Source organism: Natrix helvetica (genome assembly GCF_964273705.1).
Source record: "Natrix helvetica genome assembly, chromosome: 2".
Lineage (NCBI taxonomy): Eukaryota > Metazoa > Chordata > Lepidosauria > Squamata > Natricidae > Natrix > Natrix helvetica.
In genome coordinates, this window is record NC_138552.1 from 105,011,140 (window position 1) to 105,031,031 (window position 19,892).

At 38.1% G+C, this 19,892-nt stretch overlaps 2 protein-coding genes across 2 annotated transcripts; both read right to left on the bottom strand.

Annotated features, from left to right (window-relative positions):
* Positions 1 to 203: 203 nt before the first annotated feature.
* Positions 204 to 8,797, bottom strand: LOC309388027 (uncharacterized protein). Its single transcript, XM_081944995.1, has 5 exons — positions 8,615 to 8,797; positions 6,840 to 7,016; positions 5,742 to 5,841; positions 1,955 to 2,085; positions 204 to 1,062 (listed from the first exon to the last, which is right to left on the bottom strand). The coding sequence occupies exons 1-5, from the start codon at positions 8,678 to 8,680 to the stop codon at positions 787 to 789; spliced, it is 750 nt and encodes a 249-aa protein (XP_081801121.1). The 5' UTR covers positions 8,681 to 8,797; the 3' UTR covers positions 204 to 786.
* Positions 8,798 to 10,801: 2,004 nt separating this feature from the next.
* LOC309386124 (uncharacterized protein) lies at positions 10,802 to 19,335 on the bottom strand. The gene is made up of 5 exons (XM_081941166.1): positions 19,100 to 19,335; positions 16,571 to 16,744; positions 15,236 to 15,335; positions 13,829 to 13,959; positions 10,802 to 12,734 (listed from the first exon to the last, which is right to left on the bottom strand). Exons 1-5 carry the CDS (start codon positions 19,151 to 19,153, stop codon positions 12,462 to 12,464), a joined length of 732 nt encoding a protein of 243 aa, XP_081797292.1. The 5' UTR covers positions 19,154 to 19,335; the 3' UTR covers positions 10,802 to 12,461.
* Positions 19,336 to 19,892: the final 557 nt, after the last annotated feature.

Sequence of the window (19,892 nt, forward strand, 5' to 3'; positions counted from 1 at the left end):
GTCTTGAGCCAACAATATACTGTATTCCTTCAGTTAAAAAACAAGTACCTGTAATTGCTTTTTCAACTTTGCTTTAAAATCTAACATGGTTACAGAAATATTTATCATAGCTCTGAAATATCAGCATCAGGAAAGCTGTCACATCATTATAATTTAAGACCTTTTTTCAAAGAGCAATAGCAAAATAAATACAATAAAATAAATAGCAAAAACATATATTAATTTATTGTAACTGTTTAATACCTTTCATTTTTCAGTTGTTTCCATGACCATTTTTAATCAAAGGATAAAAAAGCTGAAATTCACAAATGTATGAAAGCATTGTTAAATCCAAGGGGAAGAAATAGAATTACATTATAAAGCTCATTAAAATAAAAAAGATTCCTGATCCAGTGCAAAAACTTAAGCCTTTAGGAATCAACCATGCTTGCCAGTACTTTGGAGGAAATGAGAATGTAAACAAGGCTTATTTGTATTTTGTTTGGATAAAAAGGTCTTATTATAGTATTTAGTTAGCTACATAGAAATAAAAGATACGAGGTTCTAACTTCTAATCATATTTTTAGTTATGATCAAAAGAAACTACAAGTATCTGACCTCACTTTTTCTTTTAAAGAGATTCGTTCCAATTCAGATGTACCTGAAATCATTTCAGAAGTATTGTACAATCAAAAGTAAAGTTTAATTCTCTTTTCACTGCTTCTAAAACTGGTCCATTTTCGTAATTCAGTAATTAGTCAAGCTTGACTTCAGTGTTTGCACAGATTAGGATATCAACAAGTTTTATTAGGAGGAACTGGTTTTTTTGTCCCTTGGTATTCTTCCCATTATATAGAATTCTGGATTGGGATGCAGATCTATCAAGTGAGCTAAGCGATTTGACATGGCAAAAAAGGCTGAAATGGAGGCTATGTCCCAGGCATCTTCTCGGTCAAATCCGCGTGCCTCCAGCTTCTGAAAGTGCTCTTCCGTAATGTTATCTGCTCTGCAGATAGCAAGGGCAAAGTCAAGGATGGCCACTTCCCGGTCACTTAGATCAGCCAGTTGCCAATTCACAGCTACCTAAACAAAACAAAACACAAAAAAAGCCACAAGAAATTACAAACTTTCATTTGGGTTCATTTACAGTTAAATGTGAGATCTTTTAACCTACACGGCTCAGATCAGCTTGTGTCGTTAGAACAAAGATTGAGGAATATTTATGAATGTGAACTATAACACAATGCAGGATATTCACAACAGTAACCAGATGAAAGGTTTTTTTTTTAAATTTTTGCACATATTTATTTCCTGTATTTAATCAATATGTATGACTGCCCATCTCAACAAGTAACTTTGGGTAGCGAACAATATTGTAACTGAATTAAAAACAATGAAAAAACATGAGGGTATCCTGGCATTTTTCACGCTTAAAAGAAGATAATGTGACTAGTCCCTTTTTGGGAGAGGGGCGGTCTAAAAATCTAAGAAATAAATAAATAAATAAATAAACTAGTAGCATCTGCCAATATAATCTTTTTGATAATAAAGGCAGGTTGGAGGGCTGGGTTAGCTTCTGCAACTTTTAGAAATGGATGAATTTTTTTTTTTAACAGAATCACATTTAGATTAACATAAAGAGAACTAATCTGCAATTGTTACCCAGCCTTCTTTAAAAATCTTTCAAGATTTTCTTTCAGTTGCAATTGATTATAGGACAGGTGGTACTTAAATGTTTTGCAACCATATTCCCCAAATGGAATTCAATGAAGACTAAAACTGTTAAGAATAACACAGTTGTGAGACCCACACTTTGGAAAACTGGCTTGTGAATTTAGAAGTTACTTTCACTCATTCCTTCCAATTTTCCCACCTAGATTCCAAGCTGCTTCATGTACTTGATCATGCTGATGTACTATTTAAAGCTGAACAGAAATCAAACCCACACAGAAAGGAAAATAAACTTGGGTCTGACCTGATCTGCCAAAGTTGGTTTCTTGGAGTAGATACGATGTAAGGCACTATGTGCAATTACACAATAGGGACACTTGTTGACAATACTGGTAGCCACAATAATGAGTTCTTTGTCAGCCTTGCTTAGGTTTCCTATGGGAGAAAGATGAATCTTATTTCTATAGCTGACTCAGGGCGTATTCCCCAAAGCAAGTGTTATGACTCTAAATTAATAGGAATGATCCCATACTTGCTTTACTGCCATAGCTTGACAATTTCAATCCATGCTTGATGTGTTATCATGTCACTGTAGGCAAGCAACTTCAAATAGAAGTTAAACTTTCTATATTTCATAGTTATTTTCTGCTAAGAAGGCCCTGGCAAATAGCTCCTCAAATGAGATTGATGGCTTTTTATTATTCAACTTGGAAAAATAATACTATCCAAATATAAACTGAATCCTAACAGTTACTGCACACTCATAAAAATCTTGTAGCACAGTCCATAATCTGCACAACCAATGCATACAAGAAATAACTCTGGCTCTCAAATAATCAGGACTAAAACTACAATTTATCCAGTGCACCAACAATTGAATCACTACTGCAGTAAACTGCACAAATATATTCACATTTTAAGGGCTAGCTTTTAAAATAAATAGAGGTAGTCCACAACTTACAATAGTTCATTTAATGACCGTTCAAAGTTACAATGGCACTGAATAAAGTGACATGACCATTTTTTACACTTATAACCTTTGCAGCCTCTCCCTGCTCATGTAATCAAAATTCAGATGCTTGGCAACTGATTCATACTTATGACCATTGCTGGGTCCCAGGATCATATGATCACCTTTTGCGACCTTTTCACAAGCAAAATCAACGGGGAAGCAGTGATTCACTTAACAACTGTGACAAGAACGGTCATAAAATGGGGCAAAGCTCACTTAACAAATGTCTCATTGAACAACAGAAGTTGGGGCTCACTTTGTGGACGTAAGTCGAACCATTCTTTGCTGTATATTGTGAAATTCTATGAAACCTTTTATTTTCATTGAAGGCTCATCATCATCAATCTTGTTTCAAGAATTACTTGAAAACCATGTTTCATATAACAATGGTCCATAGTAACTAGTAACTAATCATAGTAACTATGATTGCAAATTAGAGATTTTTCAGGGAAATGAAAGCTAATGGATGTTAGGCTTAAGATAGGCTTAAGATAGAGAAGGATCTTGACAAACTTGAACATTGGGCACTATCTAATAAAATGAAATTCAATGGTGAAAAGAGTAAGGTTCTACATTTAGGCAACAAAAATGGAATGCACAGGTACAGTATAGGTGGTACCTTGCTCAGTAGTAGTAACTGTGAAAGGGATCTTGGAGTCCTAGTAGACAACCATTTAAATATGAGCCAGCAGTGTGCAGCAGCTGCCAAAAAAGCCAACACAGTCCTAGGCTGCATCAACAGAGGGATAGAATCAAGATCACATGAAGTGTTAATACCACTTTATAATGCCTTGGTAAGGCCACACCTGGAATACTGCATTCAGTTCTGGTCACCACGATGTAAAAAAGATGTGGAGACTCTAGAAAGAGTGCAGAGAAGAGCAACAAAGATGATTAGGGGACTGGAGACTAAAACATATGAAGAACGGTTGCAGGAACTGGGTATGTTTAGCTTAAGAGAAAGAAGGACTAGGGGAGACATGATAGCAGTGTTCCAATATCTCAGGGGTTGCCACAAAGAAGAGGGAGTCAAACTATTCTCCAAGGCACCTGAGGGTAGAACAAGAAGCAATGGGTGGAAACTAATCAAGGAGAGAAGCAACTTAGAACTGAGGAGAAATTTCCTGACAGTTAGAACAATTAATCAGTGGAACAGCTTGCCTCCAGAAGTTGTAAAAGCCCCAACACTGGAAGTCTTTAAGAAGATGTTGGATATCTATTTGTCTGAAACGGTATAGGGTTTCCTGCCTAGGCAGGGGGTTGGACTAGAAGACCTCCCAAGGTCCCTTCCAACTCTACTATTGTATTATTGTATGTTATTGTAATTGGCTGATTCCTGTTCTATAGTCAAAGAAAACTTGAGCCAATTTTTAAATTGGACCTATATTGGAATAGTACAGGTGAAACTCAAAAAATTTGAATATCGTGCAAAAGTTGATTTATTCAGTAATGCAACTTAAAAGGTGAAACTAATATATGAGATAGACTCATTACATGCAAAGCAAGATAGTTCAAGCTGTGATTTGTCATCATTGTGATGATTATGGCTTACAGCTCATGAAAACCCCAAATCCACAATCTCAGAAAATTAGAATATTGTGAAAAGGTACACTATTCTAGGCTCAAAGTGTCCCACTCTAATCAGCTAATTAGCCATAACACCTGCAAAGGGTTCCTGAGCCTTTAAATGGTCTCTCAGTCTGGTTCAGTAGGAATCACAATCATGGGAAAGACTGCTGACCTGACAGTTGTGCAGAAAACCATCATTGACACCCTCCATAAGGAGGGAAAGCCTCAAAAGGTAATTGCAAAAAAAGTTGGATGTTCCCAAAGTGCTGTATCAAAGCACATTAATAGAAAGTTATGTGGAAGGGAAAAGTGTGGAAGAAAAAGGTGCACAAGCAGCAGGGATGACCGCAGCCTGGAAATGATTGTCAGGAAAAGGCTATTCAAAAGTGTTGGGGACTTTCACAAGGAGTGGACTGAGGCTGGAGTCAGTGCATCAAGAGCCACCACACACAGACGGATCTTGGACATGGGTTCAAATGTCGTATTCCTCTTGTCAAGCCGCTCCTGAACAACAAACGTCAGAAGCGTCTTACCTGGGCTAAAGAAAAACAGACCTGGTCTGTTGCTCAGTGGTCCAAAGTCCTCTTTTCTGATGAGAGCAACTTTTGCATCTCATTTGGAAACCAAGGACACAGAGTATGGAGGAAGAATGGAGAGGCACACACTGCAAGATGCTTGAAGTCCAGTGTGAAGTTTCCACAGTCTGCGTTGATTTGGGGAGCCATGTCATCTGCTGCTGTTGGTCCACCGTGCTTCATTAAGTCCAGGGTCAACGCAGCTGTCTACCAGGAGATTTTGGAGCACTTCATGCTTTCTTCTGTAGACTAGCTTTATGGGGATGCTGACTTCATTTTCCAGTAGGACTTGGCACCTGCCCACACTACCAAAAGCACCAAAACCTGGTTCAATGACCGTGAGATTACTGTGCTTGATTGGCCAGCAAACTCACCTGACCTGAACCCCATAGATAATCTATGGGGCATTGCCAAGAGAAAGATGAGAGACATGAGACCGAACAATGCAGAAGAGCTGAAGGCCACTATTGAAGAATCCTGGTCTTCCATAACACCTCAGCAGTGCCACAGGCTGATAGCTTCCATGCCACAACACACTGAGGCAGTAATTGCTGCAAAAGGGCCCCAAACCAAGTACTGAGTACATATGCATGCTTATACTTTTCAGAGGTCTGATATTGTTCTATATACAATCCTTGTTTTATTGATTGCATGTAATATTTTAATTTTCTGAGATTGTGGATTTAGGGTTTTCATGAGCTGTAAGCCATAATCATCACAATTATGACAAATCACGGCTTGAACTATCTTGCTTTGCATGTAATGAGTCTTATCTCATATATTAGTTTCACCTTTTAAGTTGCATTACTGAAATAAATGAACTTTTGCACGATATTCTAATTTTTTGAGTTTCACCTGTAAATGCAGCTAAGTGACTTAGGAGATTCTTAGCAGGAAAAAGTTTCCATCAGTCAGTACCGGATAGGTATTCTTACCTGTCTCTTTGTTCATGATGGCATTGTAATAGGCAAAGAATGCCCTAAATTCTGCTGGCCGATGAGACATAACCTTAAACACGTTGGGCAAAAACCCAGTCTGAGGATTAAGAAAAAAAGTAGTCAGACATCATTTATGTAAGAGGGTATCCAACATCTGTTTTATCTCAATTCACAGGTACTGTAGTTACAAAGCAGAATTAGTTTGGATCATGTACAGGTAGTCCTCAACTTACGACAGCTGGGAGCAGAATTTCTGTTGCTAAGCAATATGGCTGTTAAGTGAATTGTGATTTATTTTACCACCTTTTTGCTACTGTTATTAAGCAAATCATTGCTGTTATGTGAATCACATGATCATTAAACAAATCAAGCTCCCCCACTGACTTTGTATGTTGGAAGCTGGTTGGGAAGGTTGCAAACAGCGACCACACAACCCTGAATTGCTGCAACCATCATAAGTACATGATGGCTGTGGCCTAGGGCCTGAATTTTGATCATGAGACTGAAGGGAGGCTGCAGCTGTTATAAGCATGAGGTTATAGCTAATTTTTCCCAGTGCCACTGTAATTTTGAATGATTGATAAATTAATGGTTTATTCAAGGACTACCTGTGAATATTAAAGAGTGATGATAATGGAGAATAATAATGGCTCAATGGAAAAACATATTTTCTTAGAAAGAACTCTCAAGTTTTCAAGTCTTGTCCTTTCCAATTGAAAGGTCACTAGCAGGCAAGAATCTAGAACACCACATTAACTACACTTAGCTACATGGAGTAATAAAAGTATCTGCTATCAGATTTTTTTCAAGGAGTCTATAAAATATTATTTCTTCCAAACAATAGCCTTAAGATCCAATCCAAGATACATCATTTAGTTCATTAATGCTTAGAATAAGATGCTTAATCAGAATTTTTATATTTCATGTCCTGCTAAAAAAACATCCTTCAGATACCTCTTTCACTGATATAATGGACAAAAACAGTCATCAGAAGGTATCAGAGCCAAAGGGAAAAAATGTTAAGCAAGATAGGAAATATAGTACCACAATAAGGAAACTAGCATAGGCAGGATTGTTCCAGTAAGGTATCTTTACCTTTACTTCCATTTCTTCCATGAGCTCCACTATATCATATGGCAAATCCGTTTTCTTGGGTATTGGATAGCGTCCAATCTCCTTAGTAGTATTTTCTCCTTCCGTACTTTTTGGATGATTCAGTGCTACACTTTGGGATCTTCCCCATAAGTTTCCTGATACACTGAGAGGAAGAAACTAAAATATAGAACAAAAAGAAAATCTTTCATTAACATAGGATATTAAATGATTACTTGAACTTTGGATTGCCTAAAACACAGCTACAGTCCTTAAGAGCTTCAGTATCACTGCAGGTACAAGATCTAAATAGGCATTTCAAACTAGTGCAGTGAGATTGCTGCACTCCCCCACCTATCATTTTGAAGAGATGCTTTCACCAGTGATAAACCTGAGTTTACTGTAACATATATACTTTTTTAAACTTACGCTGTATACAATAGTGTAGAGTATGATATTAAAAATATATACACTAGCTAAAGGTGTTGAGAATCATGGAAATCCTTGTGTAAACCTGTGTTTGGATCACTACTTTAGATTCAAATCTTAAATTCAGCTATTTGTGAGGCTCAATCCTCACTAGCTTTTCATGAATGTTCAAAAATGAAGGTCTGATATTGTTAGCAATTGCTCCACTTTTGGGATAACCTTACCTTCTGCAATAACAGATCAGGCTTAGATTCTGTTCTGTTTAGAACATAATATTTATCTCTTTATTAAGTTTATATGCCACCCATTTTACTGTTGGAGCAACTCTGGTTAGGAGTACGTGAGGAGAAAGCAAGCAGAAGGGCTACGAAACAGAAAAATGGCCAAATATCTACCAGTTTTGAAACTTAAAAAATAGAAGTGAAAGAACTGCTGAACTCTGATTTTTTTTCAGGGAAGTTCGAATTCTGAATGGATAGAGATGTTTTTTTGACATAAAGACAGATGAAATTAGAAAGCAGTGATATTGTGAGATTCACTATGTCACTTTCTCACAAGGGATTCTCAAGTGTTTGTCACTTTCTCACAAGGGATTCATAATGTCCTCTGGAGTTGTGCCAAAACAACAATAACTAACAGCTTTATATCATTTCACTAATGGTTGGGAGGATGCTATGAAGACACTAAATAAATGAGGAAATATCTCACTTTGGATAGTCAGGTGTGTGTATGTGTGTACCACAGGGAGAGAGGGAGGGAAGGAAGGATGGGAGGGAGGGAGGGAGGGAGGAAGGAAGGGAGAGGGGGGGGAAGCAGCTATATGCAATGAGCTGCTGCATCTCTTTTTTCCCCTCAACATTTCTGTCAGAGGCCAGTTGCTTTTGATTCTCTCTGCTTTGGTGAATTACTCAGGAAATTTTACACTTTCTGAACGACACAAAGGAGGGGGGAGGGGAGAAAGCTATTGGGAAAGGCTTCCAATAAGCGAGATTGTGCTTTTCTCCAAACAGGAGAGAGAACCCTGCAACAGGCCATTTCACAAGAAAGAATTCCAGAGTTCATTTGAATTAATCACTGGGCACACGCAATTACAGAAGATCTGTTAGCTGCAAATTTCCCTTTAGCCTCCTCACTCTGACCTACCACACTAACGGTATAAATAAATATAAAAGGGATGATGAACCCCCATCGTCTCCCACGGCTCCCCGGCCGAAACCGCCCCCTGTTGAATTAGGTCCAACAAGCGCCGCTCCAGGAGGAGCCCGTTTCCTAGGCGAGGAGGGTGGAACTATTAAGGGGCTGCGGGAAAGTGGAGTGGGGGGGGGGGTTACTGGGGGAATGCTACTCACCGAAACGGAGCCGCCACTACGGCGGTGGAGCTGGTGGAAGCCGGAGAGGAGAAAACGCTTGATCATGATACCCTTGCGGAAAACGGGACCGAGCAATCCGAAACGCCAGCCTTCCGCGGGTCCTGGAGCCCAGAGGAAGCACGCATGCCTGACACCGTCTCCCCAAACCCGCCTCCTTTATGATATCATTGCGAGCACGCCTCTCAAAGCCCAGCTGTCCTGGGTTGCAATTGTAGGGCGCCAGCCTGTGGTTCTCGCTCGGTATATTTTCTGTAAAGAGCGTAACCGTTACTCTTCTGGTTGTTTCTGTTATGCTGTTCGGGGCTACTAGCTACTCTAGCTACTACTAGATTCTAACGCGTCGCTTGAAAAGAAAGAGTAAATAAAGAGCGAACTCAAAGGTGCTTTTTCAAAAGGCAACTTGGGCTTATGTGTTATCCTTGAGGAAGACATTTCGCTTCTCATCCAAGGAGCTTCTTCAGTTCTGAATTCAGTCTGAATTATTTCCCTTGGTAAATTAGATAAACAGAATTTGTAAAAGGGTATTATTAAATATGTATAGAAATGTGATTTAACAGTGAAAAGCTAGGATTAATTCATTTGAGAAATGCTTGAAAGATCATGATTGATGCTGGAAGTGCATATTGAAATATTGAATTTGACTCCCTCTTCTCAGGGGTTGCCACAAAGAAGAGGGAGTCAAACTATTCTCCAAGGCACCTGAGGGTAGAACAAGAAGCAATGGGTGGAAACTAATCAAGGAGAGAAGCAACTTAGAACTGAGGAGAAACTTCCTGACAGTTAGAACAATCAATCAGTGGAACAGCTTGCCTGCAGAAGTTGTGAATGCCCCAACACTGGAAGTCTTTAAGAAGATGTTGGATAGCCATCTGTCTGAAACGGTATAGGGTTTCCTGCCTAGGCAGGGGATTGGACTAGAAGACCTCCAAGGTCCCTTCCAATTCTACTATTGTATTGTATTGTATTGAATAATGAAAAAAGGAAGGATCACACCTCTGAATATTAGAATGGTAGGGGAAGGAGAAAAAAAGGGGGGCTAAATAGAGATAGAAATAAGGGGGGGAAATAACAAAAACAGATGTTAAGATGACACAATGTGTGCTAGAACTATGAGAAGGTTTAGAATTGAAGGATAATAGTAGGAATTACGTGTTAGTAAAACTAAAAATGAAAATTAAATGTAATTACTAGGAATAATACTGTTACGTTTATTGGTACTGAATTGTATGACACCCAGGAATCAAACCATTCATGCAATGAGATGTATTAAAAAAAAAACTTTATTAATAAAAAAAGACTTCTGATTCTGATGTAGTAGTTAAAGTGCCAGGTTAGAAACCAGGAGGCAGTGAATTCTAGTCCCATCTTATACATGAAAACCAGCTTTGGGGAAGTTACCCTCTCTCAGCATAACCCACTACACAGGATGTTCATATACAGTTCAAAAGTGCATACTTACAAAGCTGAACAGACTATGGGATATCTCAATTAAGTTTTTTTTTAATGAACTTACTAGAAATAAAATTATTCAGGAAGCTTGCAAACTGAAGGAAAAAGAAGGAGACAAATTTTGGTTTTATTGAAACAAACTATCTTACAGTAAAGGATTACACTTAAGGCTTTTTCAGAAGGATGGAAAAGATTTGATAGAAGTCATTTAAACTTATAATATTGCAACCAAATGGAAGAGAAACAATTTATATTATTCAGGATAGGAATAAAAGCAAACTTGAAAAAGGCTCCCTCTTGTGCAAACTCAAGGAACAAACTTGGAGATATGGCCAAGCTGGACAGGATAATCACAAATGAAAGATTGTATATAAAAAATGTTATTGATAAGTACTTTTTAGAATGAATAAGTAAAAGATCTGGAAGAGAATTAAATATATGTTTGTATTAGGATTAAGTTATATGTACATGAGATACATGAGAAATAATTCTTTAGAAGGAGGGAAGTTAACATGGAAAACAAATTAGGATAGAATTTATTAGCATTTATTTATTAATTCATTGTGTGAGGAACAATGTGTTAGAGGAATATAATTAAAAAGAATTTTTTAAAAGAAAAATCTAGAAATTAAAGATTCATAAGCAAACTATTAAAAAGCTCCCCAAAGGTATATAAACACCCACAAAATAAACACTTAAACAAAATTTCAACACCACTTCTAAATTGAAAGCAAAAATATGATTTTGAACTTTATTAGAAAGTATTTTTTAAAAAATAAGTGATTTATGAAATCAATATATTTATGTTCAAACAATTACTTATAATACAAATAATAGCACTTAGTATTCAGGATTTTTGAAGAACTATATAGATAGCCCTTGACTTGCAACCACAAACAATTCCAAAAATTCCATTGGTAAGCAAGGCTGTTAAGTGGTTCATGCCTCATTTTAATGATCTTTAGCCACGGTTAAGTGAATCATGTAGTTGTGAAGCAAATCTGCCTTTCCCCGTTGTCAGAAGCTCCTTAGGAAGGTTGCAAATTACAAATCCCAGCACCCCAGGGCACTGCAACCATTGTAAATACATGTTGGTTGCCAAGTACCTGAAGCATGATCACATGAGTGAGAAGATGCTGCAATGGTCATGTGTGAGAACTGGTCACTTTTTTCAGTACTGTTGTAACTTTGAATGGTCATTAAACAAATGGTTGTAAGTTGATGTATATATGTTTGAGCATGAAGGCTTGTTTTCCAAGCTTGTGGAGAATATATATCCTATATATATTCATAGATTTTCACAGGTGTAGGTATGCTGGTCTTGTTCTATTCGGGTCTTTTCCCATGTAAGATGGAGATTGTCTTGGCAACGTTTCGGCGAGGTCTCACTCGCCATCTTCAGGCTGGGTTTTGGGCTTAAAGCATGGTTGGAGCTGCTGTCTTTCTATAAATCTTGGTGGATGTGTGTGGAGTGCTGGCTTTGTTTCAGTAAGTGGAATGATTGGTTGTGTGGTTATATCATGATTGGTAGATTGGTGCTGATTGATGCTGGCTGTGTGTCCGTTATTGTTTTATGTTGTAATGGCCTGGGTGGTAGGTGGGGCTCATTTTAACCTTAAAGCTACAGGACATGAAATTAATTTTGAAGGAACCAGGTTAATCTCCAATACTGAACGCTTCAACAAGATAATAATTATGGAGGCTATCTAAATAGAGAAACAACCCCACAACATGAATAAACGTGACAATACCTCCCGCCTACCAGACATCTGGAAACCAGCCCTAGTCAACAAATGAGCCCCACCCACCACCTAGGCCATTACAACACGAAACAACAACAGACACACAGCCAGCACCAATCAGCACCAATCAGCACCAATCATGATACAACCACACAACCAATCATTCCACTTACTAAAACAAAGCCAGCACTCCATACATCCCCACCAAAATTTATAGAAAGATGGCAGCTCCGACCACGCTTTAAGCCCAAAACCCAGCCTGAAGATGGTGAGTGAGACCTCGCCGAAACGTTGCCAAGACAATCTACATGGGAAAAGACCCGAATACAACAAGACCAGTATTATCAACATAAGATATTCAATACATAGTTTCATCATTTACAGAAACAGAATAGCAGACTTCAACATTTTGAAAATGGAAAATCTCCTGGCTTAGATGGTTTTAGCAAGGATTACCATAAATGTTCAAATATATTTTAATTACACTTGAAAGTAAGCAACCCTAACCCTACATCAACCAAATAGTAGAGTACTTTGAATGTATAGTACTGCATGTAATAGAAAGTGGTGCTGTTGATTACCCAGACTTAGCCGTACCATTGAGGAACAAATATTCTTGTAAATACCAGCAAACCTTATTTGGAAGATTGGACCTTGTCCTCTTGTCTATCCATGTTATAGTATTCTGGGTTGGGACGCATATCTGTAAAGAGAGCTATGCGATTTGCCATGGCAAAAAAGGCTGAAATGGAGCCTATGTCCCAAGCATCTTCTCGGTTAAATCCATGTACCTCCAGCTTTTGAAAGTGCTCTTCTGTTATATTATCTGCTCTGCAGACAGCAAGGGCAAACTCAAGAATGGCCACTTCCCGATCACTTAGATCGGCCTGTTTCCAATTCACAGCCACCTATATAAAAACAAAGTACAAACTTTGGGACATAACATTTTTTATTTTGCTTTCTTCAATAATATTTCCGTCTTTCTTTTAAGCTGCTATCTTTTAAAATTACGGAACATCTGAATTTAGACCAAGCTTCTTTTTTGTACAACTTATTTCTTCTACGTTTTTGAACTTATTGTATATAAATACAAGAAATCCACCCACACCTTAGTCACTTCCTGGCTAGATTTCTGCAATGAGATCTGTATGAAACTGCTCTTGAAGTCCATTTGAAAGCTAGCAGACCCAGACTGCAGCAAGTGGGTAATATTGGGAATAATTCTACACTCATGTAGCATAATTTGACAAGTTGTACTGGCTTCCAATAGGCTTCTGGATGCAATTCAAGTTATCGCCTATATAGCTCCACCTCAAAGGTCTCCAACTTTAGCAACTTTAAGACTTGTGGACTTCAACTCCTAGAATTCCTCAGTCAACCATATTGACTGAGGATTTCTGGGAGTTGAAGTCCACAAGTCTCAAAGTTGCCAAGGTTGGACACCCAGCCCTACATGACACAAGGCTGGATTATTAGCAGGACTGCATGATTATTTCTGCCTGTCCTACTAGATTACACAAGGTAAGCATGCTCCAGGTCTTGTCTCTGGGGCAGTGTGGGAACTGGGAGAAGTTATCTTCTCTACTGCTCTATCTTTGGTTAGTTAGCAGCCCCAATCCTATTTGCCTCTCCTAGAGCAATGAAGATGTGGCTCTTCTCCTGGGCACTGAGGTTTCATGTTGACTGACCCACTTTCCTGCTAGGAGAGTGAATGTTATGCCAACCTCAGTTGTGTTCATCTCTATGACTGTGATTCATTATCTTGGTTTTTATCTTGTTTTACATTATGTGTTGGGTAGGCAATTGATGCTTGCATACCAAAACTGTTTGCTGTCCAGAGTCTTTATGGATTTGGGCAACTGACAAACAAAGCAAGCAAGCAAACAAACCCATTTCTTTTATTCATTTCTTCTAATTTTACAGATCTTCTCATACAACTAGATCCTAATGGGGGAAAAGAAGATGCTTGCAAGAGACAAACAAGGCAGATATAGAGACTAACCTGATCTGCTAAAGTTGGTTTCTTGGAGTACTTCCGATGTGAGGCACTATGTACAGTTACACAGTAGGGAGTATGGTTTACCATACTCACAGCCACAGCAATGAGTTCTTTGTCAGCCATACTTAGCTTTCCTGGGGAGGAAGAGAGTTGTGAAAGATGAGTAATCTCAGGGCAGATTCACCAAAGCACAAGCTAATGTGTATGAATGTTGCCTTTTCCCTAATACCATACAGTTATACAAGATCAGCTTTTTGAAAACATGTTAATGTTTTATTATGCCAGTAGGAGCAAAAATAAGGTATTTTAAAATAAATATATGCTACTATCTACCATCTTCTGGGATGTATTCTTTACATCCTGAAAGAAGCCTCGCTTGCCACAAAGTGTACTGCACAAATACACATTACAGAGTCAAAGCCACAACAGGATTCACTCATTTCCCAGAAATCATAAGTCAATATGGACAGTCATTATCAACAGACATCTTAAGTCAGGTATAATCAAGCAAGAATAGAACTGCATTCTCAGTTCTAAATGATCAAATCTTAAGCAAAAGCAGTCATTATTGGGGGTTTTTTTTAAGAGGAAGAAGGCAACAATAGTTATGCATAGGATGGACCCTTATCTGACATTCTATAACCAAAATGAAATCAGAAATCAACAAATTGGCGATGCTAAAAGACAAGAGCAATGGCATACATCTGAATATCATTCTAGACCTGTTATGATGCCCCCAAATCCAATCACTAATTATTGCTAACCATTTGGTACCCTATTCCATACATACTGGAAATTAAATTGTGATATTGAAAAGTGACTACTCTCTCAGATTATAGCTATTCTTCAGGATTTTAAAATAAAATTTCATAGTGTTGCTCATGGAGGCAATTCATTTAAGCCAGGGAGAGATACAGGAATGAGATGACATATGATCTCTGCTGCAGCCACTTCTACTGCCAGAGATAACCAGTTTCACATTCTAAGTTATAGCCTTTATGGTGAAAAGTGCCGTAGTCTAGTGACATGTATTGGGAATGTTAATTAAGTCCCCTCTTAGCTTCACAATAGTCTCAAAGAGGCCATCAGCAGTCTTAATAGGTTCTAGCATTCAGATAAAGAACATGGGAAACTGCATTCCGTAGTTCAGAACTAACTCCCCACTGTATGTGAAGTATCCTAGGAAGCTAATTGCTTTTGTATTAGATCCCTACTGCATCACCTTAAGTTTATTTTAAAGCTTTCTGATATCAAATTAGTTTAATAGCCTCTGTTGGCTATTCAAACTTTCTTTAGTTCAATGGTTCTTGAATTACACCTGTATTCTTAGGAACACATCTGGAATGCAGTCTAGTGCAATTGGTTTAGGAAAATATCTTCCAAGCATCCATGTTTGACTGCTACTCATACCTGTTTTCTTGTGCATGACGACATCGTGATAGGCAAAGAATACCCTAAATTCTTCTGGTCGATTAGCCATCACTTTAAACACATTGGGCAAAAACCCATTCTGAGAATCAAGGAGGGGGAAATAGTCAGACACCTTATAATTATATTCAAAACTATTCAGGGAAATATTCAGGAGTCCAGAATTATTCTCCCCATTTACTATCAAGACATTCTAGTGGGACTAGTATTTCTTGAACCATAATGTTCTCAGATTTGTTGTTGGTTTCTCTGATAGCACTCCTCTAAAAAAGCAGGGTGAGTTTTCATTTTAAGACAGCTACCTCCCAAACCATTGAAGGAAGATAACCAACAACTTAGCTAGTGCTAAAAATATTCCCTCCTAATTGTTCTTGATTCTCAATTTGCACACATGATTATTAAGTCCAAGAGAAATCAGACGTGGCTCTTGGATTCTAGCATATACAACAGTGGGAATTCTTGAGAATATTTGCAAAATCTTTGAAACAATGTGCTGAGGTTCAAATATAAGGATACATCTGAGTGATCTCAATTCTCTCTTTGTGAGGCATCCTAGCAAAAGGACTTGAGCTTTACAACTGAGGCTTTTTAAGCAGAAAAAAAAATCAAATTCTCAGTGGAAGGATATAAAGGATTGGGCTGCAGGTAAATGGAAAGCAGGTAAATGGAATGCTATTAATATTGGGCTATATGGACAAATAAGCTAATCTGTTTTAAGACAGTTTTTAATGAATTCTAGCAAATATTCCTTGCTTCAAAACAATAAGCCTGAAAAATGAAACTCAGCAGGTGTTCCTTCACCTTGGGAGTTTTCTGTTACCAGATGTTGAGTTTTATAGAGGGTTTCTGAAGATACAGAACTGATGTGCTTCTTCTGGCTTGATGGGGTGACAATATTAGTCTGAATAACAAATAAACAGCACCTGATCAAGCCTTCATTGTCATTTTCCCTTTCTACTCTGCTATGAAAGGTACCAGCTACCTTGGAAGAGCAGAAAAGGGCTAAACAAAAGTGTTTTCTTTCTGATCCTGTTTTTCATCTAATCACAGCCTGATTATTGCATCTATTTTAAAACCCAGTATGTAACTTAACTGAATAAAAAACATGCATTAGATAGCATATCAAATCCTCATCTTTAATCATCATTAGGTTCATATGTAGTTAGAAACCAGCTGTCCAACAAAGCAACCCCTAATGTCTCTTTAATCTGATAATGATCAAACTCTAATCAAATGTCTAGGAACAGCACTTATGTTGAAGGGTGATAAAGATACAAGCTTCTGTGAACTGATTTTTTCCAACTGATTTTTTTTTACCGTCACTTCTGCTTCTTCCAGGTGTTCTATTATATCACGTGGAAGGTCTTTCTTATTGGGCATTGGATACCGCTCGGTTGGCTTGGTGTTGTCTCCTTTTGTGTGGTATGCATGATTCAAGGTTACACTTTGGTGATTCCCCCCAAATTTCTCAGGCATGGTTCGTGGCAGAAGCTATAATGCAGAAATATAGAATACAGTATTTCATTTAATAAAGTACATATAGCATATAGTTCATCAGTGCTCCCCAAATTTAGTGAAATTAGAACTGCATTATTTATTGCCCGAAACTCTTTAATAGGCCTGCATAATTAGCACTGCTGCAGGAAATGTTTATAGTTACCCACACTACCTTGTTCAATAGGATGAATTTTTGCCAATGACAAATTTGCTTGAAGAACTGGAGGAAATAAGTTATAGGACATTTGCTAACTTTGAATCACTTATAAAAGAAGCAGAAAGCAGACTTAATTCACCTTACCCTGTCAGTAAAGTCCTTTTTCCCCCAGAATGATTTCATTCTCATAGACTTTAAATAGGTTTTAATGTCGGTTGTGCAATGTTATCTAGACACTGTATATCAGGACTTAAGAGAGTCAAGACTTTGTTGGATTTAAAGTGGATTGATTATTAGAATTACTTGCCTCCAAGAAGCAGCAGCGAAGCAAAGATGAATGAATTAATGCACAGATTTAGAGAACTGCAACTACAGTTACTTCCCACTTAATGACCATTTTAAGTTGTAACAGTGCTGAACAAATGGTAGTTATGACTGGTCCTTGAAGTTACCACCAGTGCTCCTGTGATCATGTCATCAAATTTGGGCACTTGGCAGACCAGCCATTTTTTAATTATTTATTGCTTTTAAAATGGTGACAACTGACCCTCCCCCACACAAAGATAAAAAAATACATGGCAAAGAAAAAATAAAAAGTGTTTTTTTAAACAGTGAAAAAAATTCCTCAGGAACAAATTTTTTTAACAGCAGGTAGTGATCTGATAGTGAATTATTGCATAAGAGCTGTACCTGGTTTTTGGCAATAAAGCTGATATTTGTGATATTAGGCTAACAAACATTGAAGATTCCTTTTAGGTCAAATGGAAAAGAGAAATGGTAGACTATGGATCAGAATGAAAGCTGCAGTGAACATAATTCAGGCACACACAAAATTAGTGTCCAAATCCTTCTTGTTAAAAGGTTAAATAGGTGGAGTCTCAGTTATGCAAACTCTCTTAACTAAAATTGTCCCTGTAGCTTTCCCCTTTCCTCACCGTCCCAATGTAATGTAAAATATCCAACCCTCAGATTATATGGATATACTCTGATCATAGCCCCGAATCTGCAAACAGATACTGTATATTTAGAAGGTATCATTCATTTAAGTTGTGCAATTTTGCAAAGTGTTAAATTGTATACTTTATTGAATTGTATATTAAAATTCACACAAAAAACTATGTAATTTTTTTTTGAGGTTTGCCCTCAATAAGTTTTCACACACACACACACATTTATTTATTTATTTATTTATTTATTTATTTATTTATTTATTTATTTATTTATTTATTATTTATCAGTGTGCAGGCACTTTAAATTATCTGCTTTGGCAATTTTAATAACTTCCCCAGACCCTCACTCAAATCCCACTTTTCCAAAGAAAATTTTTTATAGGGAAGATGTTAGCTAGAGTCATACCTACAGTACTTGCAACATGCAGTCACCGCTTGTAAAATTCAGTTTCCCAATAGACAGTTCATCCAGTTTCAATAATTGCTAGGGACAATCTGTTCCTTAACCTGATTATGTTCTGAATTTTGCCCCCGTTATTCTGAATGTCCTCTCTTCCAGAAGGAAGACATCACCTGGAACAGTTCAAGACCTCTTTCTCAAGCTGAAACCAACAGGGAAAACTCCCTGCTGCCTGACTCTACAGCCTCATTGCCCCCACTCTGAGAGTCTGGGGTCTTAACTCAATATTAGAAGAGAATGAATGATGTCTACCTATGGCCATTTTAAATTCCCAGCGAAAAGCACCCAGCCCAAGAAAGAGCTAATCCCCACAGCTCCCATTTGTTTGCCATTCCCATCATAGACTCCTTTTCTGAATCACAGTTGGGTAATTCTCCAACTCAAAATAGGTCTTCTCCCAGGCACAATTTTGAACCCGCTGCCCTTTACAGTATAGTTGGACCCTTTAGAATTGAGTTTCTCAACTTCAACTGTTTTAAGATGTGTGGACTTCAACTCCCAGAGTTCCTCAGTCCTCAGGGAATTCTGGGAGTTGAAGTCCACACGTCTTAAAGTGGACATGGTTGAGAAATGCTGCCTTGGAAGAAGCACCAAGTCGTAAAAAGAAATGTTTTCCTTTTGCCTCGAAAGATTTCCCCTCGAGATTGCACCGCATATCGGGAAGAGAGCACAAGAGAACTGGAGCAAACAGAATATTTGCGGAAAAATTCTCGCTCGACAAGAAAAGGTAACTGCAGATGATCAAGTCCTGCACAAGTGGCGAAATGGAGGGTAACACTCACCGAAACAGATCCTCGAGGCCAGAGCTGAAGGAGGCTGTTGAGAAGCGGCTTCATTATGGCGTTTCCCAAAGAAAGAGCAACAACAGAAGTTTGGGACTTTCAGGCTTCTAGTCTCGGATCGGAAGAAACCTCGTCTATCAATCCGCCCCCTTTTCTAACCTTAGAAGGGAGAGGAAAAAAATCACCAGGAGCAAATCCATTGCACCAGAAAAGGGGAAGTTGCAGGCTTGTAACCAATGGCAGGAAAAGACCAGAGGGAGAGTTATGCAATGGATAGAAATCGGAGCAAGTTTCTCACTTTTCCAGTTTCGCTTAATAATGGAATTGTTCTCTTGTGAGTGACAGCAGAGTTTCAAAAAGCTGCTTTCAGATTAATAGCCACGCTGCTGTTTCCCTATCTTTTCCTCTAGGACACATTTTAAGTTATTTTCCAAAATCGTTTTAGGCGAGTTCCGAGGTGCGTGTGCCTGTAGTATTTTTTTTTCTTTCCCAGAGAATATCTATTAAAGGGGGAAAAAATCTAGATTTATTGTGGGCGCATCATGTGCTTTGATAGGTAGTGGCAGTTTTAGATGGTTTGTGTGAGGTAAAGACAGAGGCAACGTGAGGAGTTACAAATTGAAGGTAATGGCACCATCTAGATCTGTAAGGAAGCACAAAACCTCTGGGAAGAGTCGGGCTATCCTACTCTATAGTTTACCAGTGTGCAGGTGGCACCTTGTCAGATTAGGCTTCAATATGTTTTCTTAGAGGAGAGACCTAGCATATTATGTGAACACTGCAATTGCGCGAA

Bases quoted from the DNA above. Each gene is read 5' to 3' on its own strand.
- LOC309388027 (XM_081944995.1), bottom strand. From the start codon at position 8,680: ATGATCAAGCGTTTTCTCCTCTCCGGCTTCCACCAGCTCCACCGCCGT. The intron at 7,017-8,614 runs GTGAGTAGCATT...TCTATATTTTAG, and splicing joins GTAGTGGCGGCTCCGTTTCG to TTTCTTCCTCTCAGTGTATC. The intron at 2,086-5,741 runs GTAAGAATACCT...TTTCTCCCATAG, and splicing joins CATCATGAACAAAGAGACAG to GAAACCTAAGCAAGGCTGAC.
- LOC309386124 (XM_081941166.1), bottom strand. From the start codon at position 19,153: ATGAAGCCGCTTCTCAACAGCCTCCTTCAGCTCTGGCCTCGAGGATCT. The intron at 16,745-19,099 runs GTGAGTGTTACC...TCTGCATTATAG, and splicing joins GGCCTCGAGGATCTGTTTCG to CTTCTGCCACGAACCATGCC. The intron at 13,960-15,235 runs GTATGAGTAGCA...CTTCCTCCCCAG, and splicing joins CGTCATGCACAAGAAAACAG to GAAAGCTAAGTATGGCTGAC.